Genomic DNA, 17,888 nt, shown 5'->3' with positions numbered 1-17,888 from the left:
TGCCACTTCCCCCTACATCATCTATTTCATTTGTCAGTCATCATATAAATTGAGTTCTTGCCATGTATCCGAAAGAGTGGCAAGGACTGGGGACATAGCAGGAGTCAAAATAACCTCCTCTACTGGTCTGGAAGCTACAGAAGCAGTGCCCTGGCGTAGATGCATTCAGGGAATGCCTGACCTGCTGGAACACCCCCTCTAGGCCTCTGGAATGCTCTTTCTCTCAACCCACAGAGGACCTCAATCTTTACATTCTGGGATTAGAGCATGTATAAGAGAGAGAAAACAACAACCTGAAAAGTCAGGCCAAGGGAGAAATGGCATGGTAATATCCAAACCGAACCTTGGCGTGTCGAAGCTGGGGGCTGGATCTCTGCTCCCTGCTCCTTGCTGGAGAGGACCCCCGGGTACAAAGAAGAAGGGAAAGGGCTAGGGTCTTTGTGACTTAACAGCTCAAAGCAGCGCTGCCTCATCTCTGCTGCAGTCCAGCACAAAGGCCTCGGGACCCCCACTGTCTGCATAAGGTCTGAGCCTGCAGGGGCCTACTTATCTCTGCGAAACTGGAGTAGCTGTACAGGCAGAGTACCAGAAATCCAACCTAAGGCCTGCTTCCGGGTCTACATTTGTCCATTCCCAAGGCCCCCACGCAGCCTATTTTGTTGCCAGAGCCCCCACCTGCTGTGGCCAAGTTCAGTGAAGTCATTACTCACGAAATCTTCTCAAAAAGATAATATTCTTCCGAACATGGCTTTGATGTGCTGGCACACAGAAGGAGGCCTCGATCAAAACCTCCCGTTAGGATGGCGTGGAGAGCAGTTCTGGCATTTCTGGTGACATTTTCATAGTAAGAATAGAGTCAGAGTGGAGCTAAGAAGGGGGGAAGCCAAGAGCTCACTACTGTAGGTTGGCTCTAATTCTGGTTTGGTGAGTCAGATAGAAAGAGGTCTTTCATATCTGTTTAGATGTTTCAGCCGTGATTATGAGCCTAGGAAAATGGCCAGAGTTCTAGAGCAGAAGCTCTCCCAGGAACGAAGATGATGCATCTAGGGTTGAGTCTGTACAGATGCTGGCACCTGGGGAGCCCCAGCTGCGGGCTGCGGAGCAGCAGAGGACCCCTGCCAGCAGAGCCCTGTTCCTCAAATATCGGATCCTAGGTCTCTCCTCCACTAAAGCCCAGTATGGGTCCCCTTGACTAGAGAATCAGGTCCAGACTTTTAGCAAGGCCCTGCCCATCTGACCACAGCCCGCCTCAGCAGCCTCACTTCCTGCTATCCTCTCTGGGTACCTGTGTCCAGCCAGTTCACATTTCCTGCTGCTCTACAACTCCTCAAACTGTCTCCAGCCTCCATGCTGCCCTATGCCAGTTTCTGCATGAGATGCCTTTCCTCACACTCTCTACCCAGTCAGTTCCTACTCATACCTCAAGGAGAAATCTAACACGGTTTCCTTTGTGATCCCTTCCCTTTTCCTGCCACTCTCAGGCACCATTCACCGTAACAGCCTTGATCTCACTTGTATTGTCATGAATCTGGTTGCATAGCAGGCATTTGCAACACATGTCAGATCTGGGGATTTAAAGAAAAAAATAATCATTCTGTTTCCTCCAGATCATAATCGAGTTGGGGAGGCAGATGTGCAATGGATAAAATACAGTGCACTCTATAGTGCACTGTCAGCGGGACAAAGTGCTGTGGGAGGAAGGAAGGGGGAGTAATTACCTCCATGTGGAGTGGGGGCTGGTAGGCAGGGGACAAACAGAAAGATGTCTGGGATCAGGAAGATTTTGCTTACACAAATTGAGATTTTGATTAATTATTATGAATAAATTAATGATACTTCACCAGTGATGATGCCATGAGAAACAGTCAAATGGAAGGAAAACTCTAGAGCCTGTTTTACAATTATATCCCAAATATAGGCTGGGGTCCCATGTGGCCACTTTCTGCATGAATTCACATTTAAAAAAGCACATTATAACTGCCAAAAACAATTACAGGGGAATTCCAGTCTTTCTACTCTTGAAGAACATTAAAAAGCCTCTAATTTGCAAGCATAGGCAACATTTCTCAAAATCTTTATCCTACGTTCCCCTCCACAGATGTTGTTGTGAAACATCTCCACCAAGAAATTCCAAATTCCAAGTCTCTATTGTCACCTCCCCCATCCATAGTGTTTATCCCTTCTCTCTTCCCCCTTACCTCCCCCCCCCTTTCTTAAAATGCCCATTACACCTCATTTCTTTTGCCTTTTTTGACCCACTGGGCTCGCGCTCTCTCTCTCTCTCTCTCTCTCTCTCTCTCTCTCTCTCTCTCTCTGTCTCTCTGTCTCTCCTGCACTCTCTTTTTTTCTCTCCCCAGTCCCCCAGTCTCTATCACATAAGATACAAGAATCAGACGGGCAAGATTTTTATTAGTGTGATGGGGACAGCATGATATACTGGCAGGTGGGAAACACACATATTAATCTTGTCCCCATCCTACAATGATAGACAGTGTGGAATAGACCTCAAGCTGCAGGGAGCTTCTGTGAATTGCCAAAAAAGTCTGTATCTCCCATAAGAGAAACACAAGAAAGAAAAAGCAATGTCCAAAGTGCAGACATTAGGCTCCATAAGATAACATCGTATGTTGGTAGAGGGGAACGATGCGATGCTGTGGAGAAAGGCACACCTCCGTCCACCACCACCACCCATGCACATCTGGACTGAGAATTCTTTGCATCTTTCTTCCCAGATACATCTTTCTAATTACATTTCTGGAAACAATTTTGAGTCCCAGAGCCACACCAGTTCTTAGCTCCCCAAAGGCAGCATTACTGCGGTCGAAGAACCCACTGCAGATGATTGCTCATAACCTACCGTGGAGGGCAAGTTCAGCTACTGGTCTTCCTGCCATCAGAAAACCGCTCTGGAGCCAGAGGCTCTACTTGATAGAAAATCCCTAGGGAGCCAACGCCACGCCTCATTTATAATTGCATGCATCCATGGCTTGCACATAGCAGACTTCATCACGTGGCAGCACAATAAAAGTATTTAATACCTTGAATCTGGATCTGATTTTAACACTAACTGTATGACTACCTGTCCACACCTCACTTTCTTCCACTGTAAAATGAGATGGGGTTTCTAAACTCAAAAGCAGTCAGGCCCAGGCAGGTAAAGTGCGTATGTGAGCAGCCTGAGAGCACCAGTAGTGATAGGGGGTCTGTGAAAAAATCAGATAATGTCAACATACATTAAAGCTGTGTTGCTAACCTACAAACAAAAACAACAACAAAACCTACTGTGTTGTCTGATCAGATTTGATTCAACATTAGTTTGAAATGCTCACTAAGGTTTCTTTTTCTTCTCTAACATTCAAGAATGGATAGGAGAATGTGTTGGAAGGGAGAGTGCTGGGAGTGCAGTTCGCCTCTGCCACAGTTCGCCTCCGCCACAGTTCCTCATGTAGGTACTACTGTGCCCTTAACGTCTGTGCTATGGATCCTCACTCTGAGATCTCTGCTCCCCTTTTCTTGCCCATTAGTTAATTCACTGATTTCCCAAGGAGCTGGTGCTAACTTTCAATTTAGGATAAACTAAGCAGAACACAAGACATTTGGAAGGAACAGCAAAGACATTTGGAGATTATTATAATTTATTATTTACTGCAAGTAAGACTCTATTATTGCACAAAAGGGTCAGACTAGCCTAAAATGCTGCTGTCGGCTGAGAGAGAAGGGCAATCCCCAGAGTCCTGCAGGGAGGGTGGAGACTGCTTCCTTCTACTAGTCTAGGCAGAGAGGGCAAAGCCCACCCTGTTGACGGCCATGTCGTAGACAGTGTAATATTCCCTGAGGAAGACATCTCCCAGAATCCACAGGGGCTGCCCATTGGGGGAGGGCAGGTAAGTGACTTCAATGCCGAGTGTGCAGTAACCATTGTTCTGAAGAGACAAAGGACATGACAATATAACTAGTTGCATATAAAGGCTTTTCTGCACTGGAAGTTCCCATCCTATATTCCATGACACCTGCGGGGGTCTCTGGCTTCTTGTTCACCCTCAGCCCTGCCGCTGGTGACTCCCCAGAATACCAAACACCTGTTTGGGCCCATCCAATCCCATGTCCGTGGAGCCCAGAGTGCATACGTACGTTGAGGACATAGGTAGAGGGAGGCAGAGGTAAAGGAGACCCGCTGATGACGAAGGTGATGGTGGGCATGCTCTGTATGGAGTTGCAGTTGACCACAAACTGAGAGAGAGGAGAGGCAGAGCTGTAGCGTGCCAGGACACGGGGGGCCCAGACAAAGGGCCCCAATCCCCCTTTCCCTGTGAGACTTCCTTCCTGACCTTCCAGCAGAGGCTGAGAGCATGGAAGGCAAAGCCCGATTCCCAGGCACAACACTGACCAGGTGCTCTGCTTTCCTGGGTCTCCCTGAGCACATCTCAGGTTTGGAATGTGTTGGTATGGCCGTAAAGAGTTAGACTCATTCCAGAACAGATTTCTACCTTCAGAAAGTGCAACTTACAGAGAAGAAACACAGGCCCAGCCTGTAAAAGCATGCTCTCACACAATTCATATCCCTGCTTGTGTGCACCTGTCCACGTACTCATCACACACACACACACACACACACACACACACACCCTGAGGAGCCAAGATTTGGTCTGACTAAACGAGACTCTTGCATGCTGGAGGAGCAAACTGCAGAAGTGTGTACAAGGGGAGCAGAGGTGGGGACGGGAGGCTGCTCAGATAAAAGCCAAAGGAGTATTTCTAGGTAAAAAGAAATCTCGGTGGAATGGGGAAATGTGGTATGCCTGCCTCTATCGGCACATGTCAAATGACACTGGCCACACCAAGGTGAAATGTGCTCCTAGGGCTGCAATGGAACAGCCGTCCCTCCTGACAACCATTCAGCCCATACTCACAGTCTGGTTGGTGTTACTCCTTCCCCTCACCCCTCCTTGCTTTGACGGTTCATGCCTGAAAGGCCATGCTGTGTCCCCACCTGTTCTGTCCTGCCAGGGGCTCAGCTCCCCACAAATCCTTCCTCCTATCTCTCATGAGCTCATTGCACTTAGGCTCCTGTGCTGAGGCTGCCTAGATGTGCAGAGGAATCTTGGCTTCTGGTTACTCACATTGCCGTTCTGATCTTGCTGGGCTCCTGTTGCCTTCACAAAGGAGTCCAAGTACTGCTGGGGAACAGTCAGTGGGAAGGTCCCCGTATCCACAATGCCCTGGCATCCCTGGGAGCAGAAGCCGGTGGCCTGGTTACCGATGAGAAACCTGAGGGGAACACCAGTACAAAGAGAGTCGAGCATTTCTGACACAAAGAAGTGCCTTTTTACCCTAACCTGCCAACCCTGCTCCTCTGAAAGTATGCCTCTCCCCAAAACTCAGGACATACCTCGGAACTGCAATCCACGTAATGTGATTTTTGTGTCTTTGTGATTATCAGAGTAACATCCTCGGTCTTGCTCTGGTAACTACTCCAGCTCTGACTGAAAGCTCTGGGGAGGCAGGGAGCATGTCTTGTCTTTTTTAATCTACCTATATGCGGCCCGGCACATAGTGCCAAAGAGCTAGAGCTGGGAATCACTTCAAAAATACACATTGGGCACCTACTATATACAAAGCATTCGTATAAGAATTATGGTGATATAAAGGTGAGTCAATTATATTCAATGTTTTTAAAGAACACATTCTAATGGACATGTGACAACACCATACATTAAGCCACAGCTAACACCATAAGGCAGTATAGCTGGTAATCTCCATAACGTGGTTCTATGTGATTCGGTCCCTCTTTCCTCATCCAGCTTTTTCTGCTACTCTACGCTTCCTCTTCAGTCCACGTATATTTTGGGTGTTTTTGGTGAACTAAGGCACTTGGACATAATGGTGAACAAGACAGACACAACAGAATTAACAGAAACACACAGATGGAGTTTCATTGCAGCCCTGGTGAGTGCTTGATCTAGTCTGGGTGTGGGAGGCATTTAGTCAGACAAGGATTTTTCTGAGAAGAAATACTTAAAGTGTGAGTGAAATTGGTCCAAGTGAAAAGATCCCTTTATTCCAGGCACATGAAACTAGTTGTCAGACATCCAACTGCTCACCTGTCTCTCTACCCTTGCACTGGCCGGTTGCACTGTGACTTACCCAGAGATGAGGAGATACATATTAGGACGAAAGCTGGTAAGACTATGGGACTGAAAGAGAGACTGGGATGCTGAGAGGCCTTTTCAAGGGAGGTAATAATTCATCTGGGCGCAGAAGGATGTGCAAGGACACGAGGACCACTTCAGGTGTTATAGTCAAAAGAGAAGAAGCAAGAAAGTCATGGCGAGGTGCAAGGACATGGTCAGGTCCGTGCTGCACATCCGGAAGTGGTGGGAAGGCTGTTCTGATAGGTAGGGCTCAGCTGTTGGATGGTCTCGACTACTGGCCAAAGACATGTATCTTTATCTGGCAGTGATGGACATTTCCTGAAGGCTTGGGGTGTAGAAGTAACTGATTCAAGAGGTTTATGCCATGACAAGAACAGGAGATAGAGTCACACTGGAGGGACACTCTAGGGGTGTCCATAATCCATAGGAACTTTCCTCTGTACTTACTCATCGATGGCAATCTGCCAGTACAGTTCCCGGGTGACAGGAGTCCAGACGATCTCACCAGAATAAAATTGGGTGTCCACACCTCCCAGGATGAGTTCTCCACCATACTCATAGGTTGGTTGGCTAGGGAGAAGAGGAGAAGAGTGTGAGTTCCCACAACACACATGGCCAGGCAGCCCCTCCCTCCCCTTTCACTGTCCCTCTCTCCTTCAGACACAGTGGAACCAGAGGAAGAGGGGTCCCATCCTCTGACCTGCTCTTCAGGCTCTGCCAGGCTTAAGGCATAAGGGAGAGGAGCCTCCTCGGAGGAACACCCAGAGTATCAGAGAACTGGAAACACAGACTATGCCCATAAAAGAGGCGATGGGATTGGAAACCAGGCCTGTGAAAACAAACTCTAAAAGCTTCCCAGGGACACCCTCCTGAGGACAAAGTGAAAAGAAGAAGAAACCCCTCAGAGAGTACCTGGAGGGGTCCTGACAGACAGAGATCTCAAGTGGGCAGTGATGGGGATGCTCCTGTCGTGCTCAGGTTGGTAACTAGACGATGTTAAGAGGATTCAGGTCTCTTCTGTTCCCTAACCTGGGCCTGCCAGTCATTGAACATTTGGACTCAGGTGCCCTGAGGATCATTGTTTGGGGAAAAAATTAGTAAATAAAGTTCACCATGAAAGCTCAAGACCAGTAGAGTAGGATAGGTCTTGGATTTGTGACCAACGTATTTGCATTTGAATCATGGCCTCACACCTACCAGTGAGTCAGTGAGTGACCTTGCTCAATAGTGACTACCTTTGAGTCTGCATTTCCTTCTGGCAAAAAGAAGTCAATAGAATTTTTGAAATAAGAATTGTTATGAGAACACTTTGGAAAGTCAGATGTGTATTGTAATTATCATTTCATTGTTGTTCTCTCTATTACCAAATGATCATCAGGCTAGTTCTATGGCTCTACTGTTGTTACAAATCTAATACAACAACTTCAAATTTTTTAATCAAAAGGTGAGGGGCTACAGTTCATTTTTTTACATTTTTTTAATGTTTTTATTTATTTTTGAGACAGAGAGAGACAGAGCATGAGCAGGGGAGGGGCAGAGAGGGAGACACAGAATCCGAAGCAGGCTCCAGGCTCTGAGCTGTCAGCACAGAGCCCAACGTGGGGCTCGAACTCACGGAGTGTGAGATCATGACCTGAAGTCAGACGCTTAACCAACTGAGCCACCCAGGCTCCCTCAGTTGATTTTTTAAAAAAGAGTCATCTTATGACTTATGGCCTGAATTAAAAATTCTTCTAGTGCATTTAGGGGCACCTCAGTGGCTCAGACAGTGAAGCATCCAATTCTTGGTTTCAGCTCAAGTCATGATCTCAAGTTCACAAGTTTGAGCCTTGCATCGGGCTCTGTGCTGACAGTGTGGAGTCTGCTTGGGATTCTCTCCCTCTCTCTCTGTCCCTCCCTTTCTCATCTCTCTTTCTTTCTCTCTCAAATTAATAAATAACCTTTAAAAAATATTCTTCTAGTGTATTTAAATAAAATCCCCTGCAAAATGAAATAATAAATGTTCAGAAATGCATTGATTGCATATAGCAAGTTATACTTGTCAGGAAACTTTAAAACCTGGGCTCTGTGTGATGTTGACTTGTTGAAAGCCCCTACAGCAACTCATTTGCACCTACCCACCCAGGGCAAGGGTGCTTACCGAGAGAAGTAGAAGCTGAAGATGGGTCTGGTGAGCTGGCCCTGCTGCATCATGCTCTGAAGGACGGTTGGGCCATTCTGCACCGCCAGGTTGGAGTAGGCCATTCCCAGGATACCATCAAAGTATGAATAGTAGAAGGGGTAGTTGGGCTCATTCTCACTCATGCCAAACACCTGGTTGTGGATGACGATGTTCTGGACCTGGGACAAGCAGAAAGAAAAGATTCACAATTCAGGTGGACAAATCCTACATAGACTTAGGTGTCCAGGGAATGGAACCTAGACCCTTTTTTAGGGAGAAGAAGTTGGCTTCTTTCACGCTTAGCTCAATCCTAGGGTGGGGCACGGAAAATGAAGGGATGACAACATGACCCAACCATGTGTGTCTTGGAAAGAATGTGGGTGTTGGGGAAGTAGAGGCCATTGTTTTCTGGGGTGGCAGTTTTCATTTCCAAGGACAGTGTAAGGACAGTGGCTGGTTTTATATTGAACCGCCCATGTGCAAGAATGACATAGGACCCATGGGTGCTTGATGTAAAGAAAAGAAAATAGTGAAAGGAAGGTCTTCAAATATCCAGAGTGAAGTCATGTGGAGGAGGAAGCAGATGTGCTCCAGGTGGTTGAAGAGGACAGTTAAGACCAGGGAGCAAAGTCATGGGGAGGCACAATGTAAAGAGCCTGCAGCAGTCAGGACTGCTGTAGGGCTATCCCAGTCTTGGGAGAGAGGTTTAATTATATGGCCAGTGGTGTTCTTTCCAAGAATCAGCTTCTGGGAATTTGTACCTAATTAGTAATCATGGATATCGCTGACAGCTTAAGGCTCTAGAATAGGGGAGCCAAATGACAGACCCACAGGAGGATAAGAACAGCACTTACAGTCACAGTGTCATATCCCAGGAGCACAGTCAGGCTTCCAAAACCATAGGCCAGTGTATAGGTTTGCTCACTATTTCTGAAGGTGGAAGACGTTCTGGGGTTGAACTTGTTGTGATTGGCTGTGGAAAAACAGAATTAAATATTAGCAGCATTCGTGGCTCTCCAAAATACACATACAGCATTCGTGGCTCTCCAAAATACACGGCCTGGGACCATCAGACCAAGCCTGGGATTGGGCTTCAGCCTCAGACTCTGGGCTGAAGGCAATCAATAGCCCCAGAAAAGTCTGTCCCCTTGGGAAACAGATGTTGCCCCAATTCCTTCCAACCTACCATTTCCTGAAGCATGGGTCAACTCAAAAGTGCCAGGAATTGGGGCCCACAGGAGAGAGCTGAGGAAAGGGATCAATAGAGAAAGGAATGGAAGCCCTGGTCTACTTCTTTCGCTTTCTAGAGATGCAGCACTTGTGAAATACAGACCAAGAGCAAGATTTCCAGATGTTCTGGATTTAAGGAGGCTAAGATCATGGATATGCACCAAGACTAGACTTGGTGCACCATCTAGACTTGGATGATGGGCTTGTGCTTAATCCTGACTCTGCATCGCCCTCTGCTCCTATCCGTGGGTGGGTGGTGATGGTGGTATACTCACAACAGGCCTGGCTCTGGCAGTAGGTGGAGGGCACCCACAGGTTGGATGAACCCGTGTCAAAAAGGATCAGGAAATTTTGTGGTGGTGTCCCAATGCTGATCTCTCCAAAGTAGTAATTCTGCAAAGAACAGTTTATCACCCGTATTAAGCAGCCAAATCTTGTCCTAAGAATAGGGAAGAAGTTGACTCACTAGAAGCCACATTTTTCCCAAATAATTTCCTTGGGGGAGTAAGTAGCTTCTCCTCCAACAGGTTCTTCTTTCCATCTGGAGTCAGATTCTCTCAATATTCCCCACTTTTGTCCCTAATTGCAAACCTTTGACTAGCTGAGTCTGGCAAGACAATTTCTTCTTCCAAACTGTTTTCTACTTTGTATCAGGTGATACCTCCATGGATTTACCATTTTATGCCCGAACATGCAAAGCTGGAGAAGCAATCACTTTCTCCTTTCCCAGTGTTCATCCACTGTTACAGGGAGTATGGCCGGAGTTGCAAAAGATGAGTCCGTAAACAAAGCGCAGTTATGTGAAGGTCCTCATACTCGAGTCGGAATGAGGCCCCGACTCCAGAATGAAGCTTCTTTTTATTAGGATAATTGCTAAAGGCTACGTGCATAAAGTCAGCTAAGCAAGTGTGTTAATGAATCTAATGGTTTAGCTTTTCAAGGTTGAATTTCGAGTTAATTGGTTTCTATAACACTAGGAAGGGTCAGGTGTGAAGGAGGATCCGGCCCTGGACAATGTTAATGTCTCTAGTTGTTCCTTAGGAGCTGCAGCCACATTCCGCTGTGTAAACATGTCCTAAGACCTTGCACCTTCTCTAGCCATTCCCTTTTGAAGTCTTTTCCTTTGATGCTGTCTCCTACGTCTCCCACAACCCATCTTCCCCACATCTCTCTCTCTCTCTCTCTCTCTCTCTCTCTCTCTCTCTCTCTCTCACACACACACACACACACACACACACACCGATGTCCCTTTTTCTCTTCCAGTGTCAAGTATTTCCCCACCATTCTTCTCCCTCTGGTCACATAGTAGCCAAGGTGCCAGGAAATCAAAAATGAGGGTAGCATGGAAATCAAGAGAACTTCACTGAGACACAATTTGAGTTCTCAGTGAATTTTGGCCAGTCATGTCACTGACCTACCTCTTTATCTACTATCTATAGAAAGTGGAATTCGAAATAGCAGATCCCTAGATCTGACACTCATGTAACATCTCACTAAAAACAGTCCATGGGACACCAGTGTGTTGAGATGCCCTGAGCAGACACTGCAGTCTCAAGAACATGCAAATACTTGCTCTGAGCACCAGTGTATGTTCCCAAATGGGGTGGCCACTTTGCCTGTGCTTTCCCTCTTTCCCCTACAGCTCATCACTAGGACTTCCTTTCGATTGCTCAATTGACTGGAACATGGTCATTCGGAATCTCCTAACCATGTAAATGGGGCTTTAGAGACTGAGCCAGTAATGACAGGAAAGAAGGAAGGAGAGAGAATATGATAGTGTTAAATGGTACCAACTCATAACTTCTCTGGATACTTTCCTGAGGAAGAAGAGACTTGGGTTTAGTAAAAAGTCCAAAATCAGAGCTAATGAGAGGTCTAAATGAGTATCTGAGAAGAGTTATCAGCCAAGAGTTATGGACACCACCTCGACCCTCACTTACATCCAGGTAGTTGGTGAAGGGCTCATAAGCAACAGCATCATTATTGAAAAGATACTTGGCAGCTGGATCAACCTTTGGGTGGTTCTTCAGGAAAGTCTGTAGTACACCCCGCTCTTCCATCACCTGGCGGATGGACTTGCCTTTCTTCAGAATGATTCTGCAGAGAATAGGGCAAAAGGAGTGACCTTCACCTTCCCCATGAAAGCAATGCCTTCATTGATCTGATGTGGGTTTTCAAACCTTCTTATACTCTACTCAAGAAGAGCCTCTTATAAGAAATCCTCCTGGATTTTAGTGAGTTCTGACCACTGCAGTCACTCCAGCGTTTCCAGCATGAAAATGCACTGCAATAGGTATTTGGGGTTTTCTGCTTACATATTGCTTACACAGAATAAATTTCCATTTATCCAAAATCCCTCCTGTAAACCAGGGACATATATACTGTATCCCTTTTTCTTAGCCAACAAAACACCAACCTACCTTTAATCTCACAACACACACACACACACACACACACACACACACACACACCCACACACACACACCATCCGTCCACCCATCCATCCACCCATCCATCCATTGTAAGTCTTCACTCCCTGTGGTTTTTGGGTACATGTATCATGACACAATCTGACTGCCTTTCCATGAGATCTATAGGGGAAGGCCTTTGCTCTACCTTAGCTTGTGATTCTCCCTCAGGGCTGGAATTTACAATGAAGCTGAATCCCCATACACACCTTTCCACACCCTCCGAGAGGTGTAGACAAACCAACACCAAGACCAGGATCTTCATTGTGCTGATCTCAATGGCCCAGAGACACGTAGAACACAGTGGCAGACCCAAGGGTTGGGACACATAGAGAGAGATTGGATCTCTCTTTTATACCTCCATCTCCCTGCACTTTTCACCTCTAGGCACGTAGGCTTCTTAACCTTTACACCAGCTTGTGGCCCTACATGTTAATTGATTCTGTTTGTTTTTCCCTCTGGAAATATCATGGCCTTTAATATTCTCTCTGTTGGCAATTTAAAAAGCAATTAGTGGCTTTGTTGATGGAATTCACAGATTAGGATGTGATAGCAAATGTGAAATACACTGGGGACAAGGGATCCTGGTGCCCACATCTACCGGGAAATGGGTGCTGGCAACTTCTGCCAAAACAATGGAACAATTTGTGCTTTGACTCCAAAGTCCATGTGCTTTTGGGAGATTTACAATAGACTCTCCACTTCTTCCCCTTTTCTTTCTTGTTCCTCTCATCAGACTCATCTATAGTCTCCTGAATGTGATTCTCACAGTCCATGACACTGATCTTTATTTTCTATCTCTTAGTTCACAATTAGCCAACACTTATGGAATATCTACTCTGTGCTCACCTCTGTGCTAAGCTCTGGGAGCACAAAATAAAATCAGAAATGGTCCTTGTATGCAAAGTCGGCATCCTGTCAAATGACTGACAGCCTAGCATTCACATATGTGTTGAGTGAACAAGAGGGAGAAGAACAATATGATAAAGCAAGCAGAGACAAGGAGTGATAGCTTCTGGAAGGATGGAAAAGCCTTCAGAGAAGAGGTAACATTTGAGGAAGGATCTTGCCAGATGGTAGTTGAGAAAGTAAGGAAAGTGGAAAATCCACTGGCGGCAGAAGCAGAGCCTGGACAACGGCACCCAGGAGTGAAGTGCTGTGATGAAATCAGAGAACATCGTGACCAGCGTGGCCAGAAGAGCAATTTTCAACGTGGCTCCTCGGAAGCCAGGACCCAGCCCAAGAACCTGCACTGGGGCTGAGTGGTCCTCATCATGCTAACTGTCGCTCTGGAAATTATTTTCTACTCAGGACCCGTCACAACGGAAAGGCCTGTAATGCTAAAATCGGAATACTCTTGATTCTGCCAAACTGTATTAAAGCAACGTATGTTCAGTATCCACAGTATTTTAACTTCTAGTCCATTGAACTATTTGTTATCATGCTCCATACTGATGGAGCACACCTTGGAGCACCCGGATCAAACTCCTGGAGCACAGCACTAGGTGTCTACACAGACGTGACCAGATGGTAAGGCAGACCCGGTATGCCATGCTAAGCAATATGGGCTATATTCCATAAAGAGTTAAGGAACCATTAATTTTTTTTAATCCTGGAAATGGCACACTTAATACCTTCTATACACACTTTACTAGCTTCTAGATTGTAGTGTTTTAGAAGCATGTGGTAAAAGTAGCCAGTTTATAAAATGATTCCCTGCATAAAGTTGTGGAGGCAGGAACTTTGTCATGAATGTACTCCTGAAGCCTCTGGGCTATGCACAAAACCAAAGAGTCTCCAATTTCATATCTATGATTTAATGTTTCCTTATAGAAAGAAATTCTTTTTTTAAACCTTTTTTTAACGTTTATTTATTTTTGAGACAGAGACAGAGCATGAATGGGGGAGGGTCAGAGAGAGAGGGAGACACAGAATCCGAAACAAGCTCCAGGCTCTGAGCTGTCAGCACAGAGCCCGATGCAGGGCTCGAACTCACAGACCGCAAGATCATGACCTGAGCCGAAGTCAGCCGCTTAACCGACTGAGCCACCCAGGCCCCCCAGAAAGAAATTCTTAAACAGAAACTTGAAGTTCTACGGAAGATATGCTTATAACAATAACTCTCACTTATTGGCTTGCACTGGACACAAATTTAACTTAACCATTGTAACACCCTTAGAGGCTGATTCAACTGCCCCCATGATCACATAGTTAATAAAAAAACAGGGCTGGGACTTCAAGTCTGGTTTGTCTGAACTCAACCTGTATCTCAGCACAGACCCTCCTCCAAACCCAGGGCGCTTATGCTCTCTCTGCTTCAATGTGCATGAAATTGTAGACTTTAACAATAATAATAGAGATTTATATTTGATTGAATTTTCTGTACAAAAATATTCTAATTGCTTTTCTTCCATTCTCCTAGTTTTTCTTCCCACCTGCAGAGAAAATGTAACCCTGTATGCTGCTGCCCCCTGGTGGCAATATTCCTAACTCAACAAAAACAGGGTTTGGGAACCTTTTATGTAACTCTTCAAAGTCAAATGAGAAAGTGACAACAGCTCCTAATATGGTGTCCACAGATCACCTTCCTGTGCGGAGACAACTGGTGCCTGCTCATTAGTCATGCCCGTGGAGTTTGCGTCCTGCCCCCTTGCCCACCGCGTCAAACCTTGCCAGGCGTTCCTGGGACTTGATCGCACATCTGTGCCCCTGGCCAGCTGCCATTCCTTAACACTCCAGGCTCCCTTACTGCACTTACCAAGGCTTCTTTGCAGCGAGATATTAGTACATGAGCTCTCAGAGTCTGTTTCCTCAGCATGAGATGAAATGTCGGTGAAGCACAAACCAGCCACTGGCTGCTCCCAGAGGTACATCACTAAATGTACTAAGTGTCATCATTAAAATGTCACTAAAATAGACATTTAGACCAAAGCTTCTGAGAATCCAATATGAAAACCTTGGGTGTTAGCATCTCCAATGTAAGTGTCCCGGGAAAGTGGGAAATAATTCTCAAAAGAAATGGCTCCAAGACAGGGCTTCAGGGCTGACATAGATGATGTTACAGAAGCTTTGTTTATATGCACCCTATTATCTTGTAAGTTAAAAAACAAATTCTTACTTTTTAGCCCTTTTGTGTGATTGGATTTCAAGTCCAAATGTCTTCAGTATAGGATCCTAATCTGTTGTTGAACATTTTTCTGACACTTGAGCTCAAGGAGAGGGATATGGATCAAGAAATCTCTGGGTGGGATGACAGACACAACAGGTGCAAGGAGTCACCTTGGTCCTTTTCCGCCTATAGGTGTCTTTCTACAGCCTCAGCATATGTGTCTTTAGGTAGCTGAACCCTACCCTCATCTTGGGTTTCACCCTACTGTAGGCTTAAATCTGTAGCTGCAGTAGTGAAACCATGGTGATACATGAACAGTGTGGACGCCAAGGGTAGGTTGCCCCCAAATATGCCATTTTGACATATTGATTATTATAAATAAAAATTACTTAAGCAACAGCTGGTAGAAGGAAATTCAGATCCCCCTCTGTCCCCCTGAGAGCAGGAAACCCATCTCCTGTATTAAAAGTACCCTCCCTAAGGGCACCTGAGTGGCTCAGTCCACTGGACGTCTGACTTCGGCTCAGGTCATGATCTCGCGGTCCATGAGTTTGGCCGCACGTTGGGCTCTGTGATGACAGCTCAGAGCCTGGAGCCTGTTTCAGATTCTTTGTCTCCCTCTCTCTCTGTCCCTCCCCCACTAACGCTCTGTCCTTGTCTGTCTCTGAAAAATGAATAACCTTAAAAAAAATTTTTTTAAGTACTCTCCCTGTACTAAGAAGTATAAGGAAATCCTTATCACCAGAGATAGGGACTTTAAAGGTGAGAAAGCTGTAAAAACAAACTTTGTTATTTTTTCCAATCTATTACCTCAGCCTGAATTCTGCTTACAAGTCTCTAAGGCTTCTGAACACCTGCTTTCTTTATCCTATCAGTCCCTCACAACCTTATTTTCTCACTCTAAAATGGACAGACACTGCCTGCCTCGATCATTTCTTTAGGTTTCAATCTCATTATTAGGCCCCCAAGTGACTTAATGAAACTTTGAGTTTTTTACTTCTGTAAATCCGTTTTATGTAAATTTGATTCTCAGTCCAAAGGAAGACTTGGAATGGTAGAGAAAGAATTGTCCCTTCCCAAAAGCAGAAAGAAGATAATTCTGTCTTATCTACTTTGCGGCTGTATATGTATATATATATGTATCACCCTCTAACCTGTTTATTTTTTCTGAAAAAAAGCACATGATGCTTTACCCTGGCATGTACCAGACTGCACATCCTCAGGAGCAAAAACACAAACAAAATTTTGCTCCATTTAATACCTTCTTGCCTCGATTTAGGACAGACTCAAAGGACACTTATTATCCTGGGTATGTCTCCTCTTTTCTGGAGTGCTACAACAAACAGCAATAGGAAAGGACGTACAACGGAGAGGCTCCATCCAAACCATGCCAGCTCAATGAGAAACCATCCATCCATCTTTAAAGAGCCAACCCCTTACCTTCCGGATCTCTGGCATTGTAGAATTCTAATTCACAGTGGTTCATTCAGTCAATGTTTATAAACGTGCCAGGCACTTTTAAGGGTTCCCGAGGTTTTGCTTAGTTAAACCCATCACGCAAGGCTCCTCATTCCTTGGACCCTACACTCTAGAGTCCAGACAGATGAGAAGTAAATAAACATGAAAACATCAATGGTAATTAGGACGGTTACTACAATTAAGTAGTCGGACAGTGGCGCTTCTGAGAGTGAACTTATTAATTACATCAAAACAGTAGCCACAAGCTAGGACTGTCACGGGCACACCAGGCAGTGTGGTGAGCTGGGCATGTGCTATGAAGACAGTAACCAGGTGATTGGATGGATGGTGCTGTTTTGGCAAGGATGTCCAGAAAGGTCTTTAGGGGAACAGACACATGATCTGAAGTCCGAGTGACAAGATGGTGCCAGGCCTGTGAAGATCTGAGCCCAGGGCCCAGGGCTTCCCAGGCAGCAGGAACAGCAAATGGGAAGGCTGTAAGCTGGGGAGGAACCCATGGGTGGAATGAAGAGAGAGGCTGGTGTGGCGAGGGGGTGCTCAGCAAGGAGGAACTGAACACAGGAGGAAGGCCAGGGCTGAGCACGTGGCCCTTGTAGACCAAGTGCTTCAGGAAGCCATTCAGCATTGTGCAACTGTGGGGCAGAGGGTCAAGGTCTTTGCCTGGCTCGTGAGAAATCCAAGGATCAGAGAGTGGGTGTAACTTTCTCAAGGTTGCATGAAGGAAGTGAAAATGTTGACTCTTGGCCCCCATGTCCGTCCTAAGTGCTGTTTCCAACACAACAAAGAGTGTTGGGCAATTTTCTTGGAAAATGTTTCTAAGTCTCCGTGTTCCTTTCTTTAAAATGTGTATAATAATAGAATCCATCTGATAAGGTTGTAAAGATAGAGATAAGGTAGAGAAGCATCTAACAGTACCTATAACATAATAATAATAAACTTTCAATCCATGTGAGTTATCATAATTCTGGGGGTGCCGGGTTTTTTAAAGAGGAACGTTGGATTAATTCTACAACTACGTATTAAATGCCTAATGCATCCACATCACGGCAGCTAGACCTATGAGTAACATGGAGGAATCAAACACATAATCTTTGTGTTTGAGAAGTTTACCAGCTCTTCTCAGAGATTTGCCAAGTAGAAAACAATTCCTAGCATGACAGCAGCAGAGGAAGGTGACAGAGAGTAGCTGTACATGCAAACATTGACAGCATCCCTGAGACGAGGCTCCTCTGGGGTGGGCTTCAGCCGGGCCACACCGGCAGCGACGAGCCAGGAAGACCAGACGTGGA

The 17,888-nt window shown here is 45.8% G+C and overlaps 1 protein-coding gene across 2 annotated transcripts; it reads right to left on the bottom strand.

Moving 5' to 3' along the window:
• Positions 1-3,653: 3,653 nt before the first annotated feature.
• Positions 3,654-17,074, bottom strand: LOC132676841 (pepsin B). Of its 2 annotated transcripts, none has more exons than XM_078450603.1 (9): positions 16,561-17,074; positions 11,484-11,640; positions 9,819-9,936; positions 9,168-9,286; positions 8,293-8,492; positions 6,600-6,722; positions 5,121-5,268; positions 4,132-4,230; positions 3,654-3,923 (listed from the first exon to the last, which is right to left on the bottom strand). In XM_078450603.1, exons 2-9 carry the CDS (start codon positions 11,601-11,603, stop codon positions 3,771-3,773), a joined length of 1,080 nt encoding a protein of 359 aa, XP_078306729.1. In that variant the 5' UTR covers positions 11,604-11,640; positions 16,561-17,074; the 3' UTR covers positions 3,654-3,770. The 2 variants fall into 2 exon arrangements, with proteins under 2 accessions (XP_078306729.1, XP_078306730.1); XM_078450604.1 differs by lacking the exon at positions 16,561-17,074 and adding an exon at positions 12,221-12,411.
• Between the last annotated feature and the right edge of the window lie 814 nt (positions 17,075-17,888).

Source organism: Panthera onca, chromosome C1 (assembly GCF_046562875.1).
Source record: "Panthera onca isolate mPanOnc1 chromosome C1, mPanOnc1 haplotype 2, whole genome shotgun sequence".
Taxonomy (NCBI): Eukaryota; Metazoa; Chordata; class Mammalia; order Carnivora; family Felidae; genus Panthera; species Panthera onca.
This window is presented reverse-complemented; position numbering and strand designations above follow the sequence as displayed.

What these genes read in the sequence shown, in the direction of transcription:
- LOC132676841 (XM_078450604.1), bottom strand. Translation starts at nt 12,276, where the DNA reads ATGAAGATCCTGGTCTTGGTGTTGGTTTGTCTACACCTCTCGGAGGGT. An exon ending in CCTTCACCAACTACCTGGAT is followed by an intron (nt 9,937 to 11,483) that starts GTAAGTGAGGGT and finishes TGTTCTTTGCAG; the next exon opens with AATTACTACTTTGGAGAGAT. An exon ending in TGGCAGATTGCCATCGATGA is followed by an intron (nt 5,269 to 6,599) that starts GTAAGTACAGAG and finishes TGTTCCCCTCAG; the next exon opens with GTTTCTCATCGGTAACCAGG.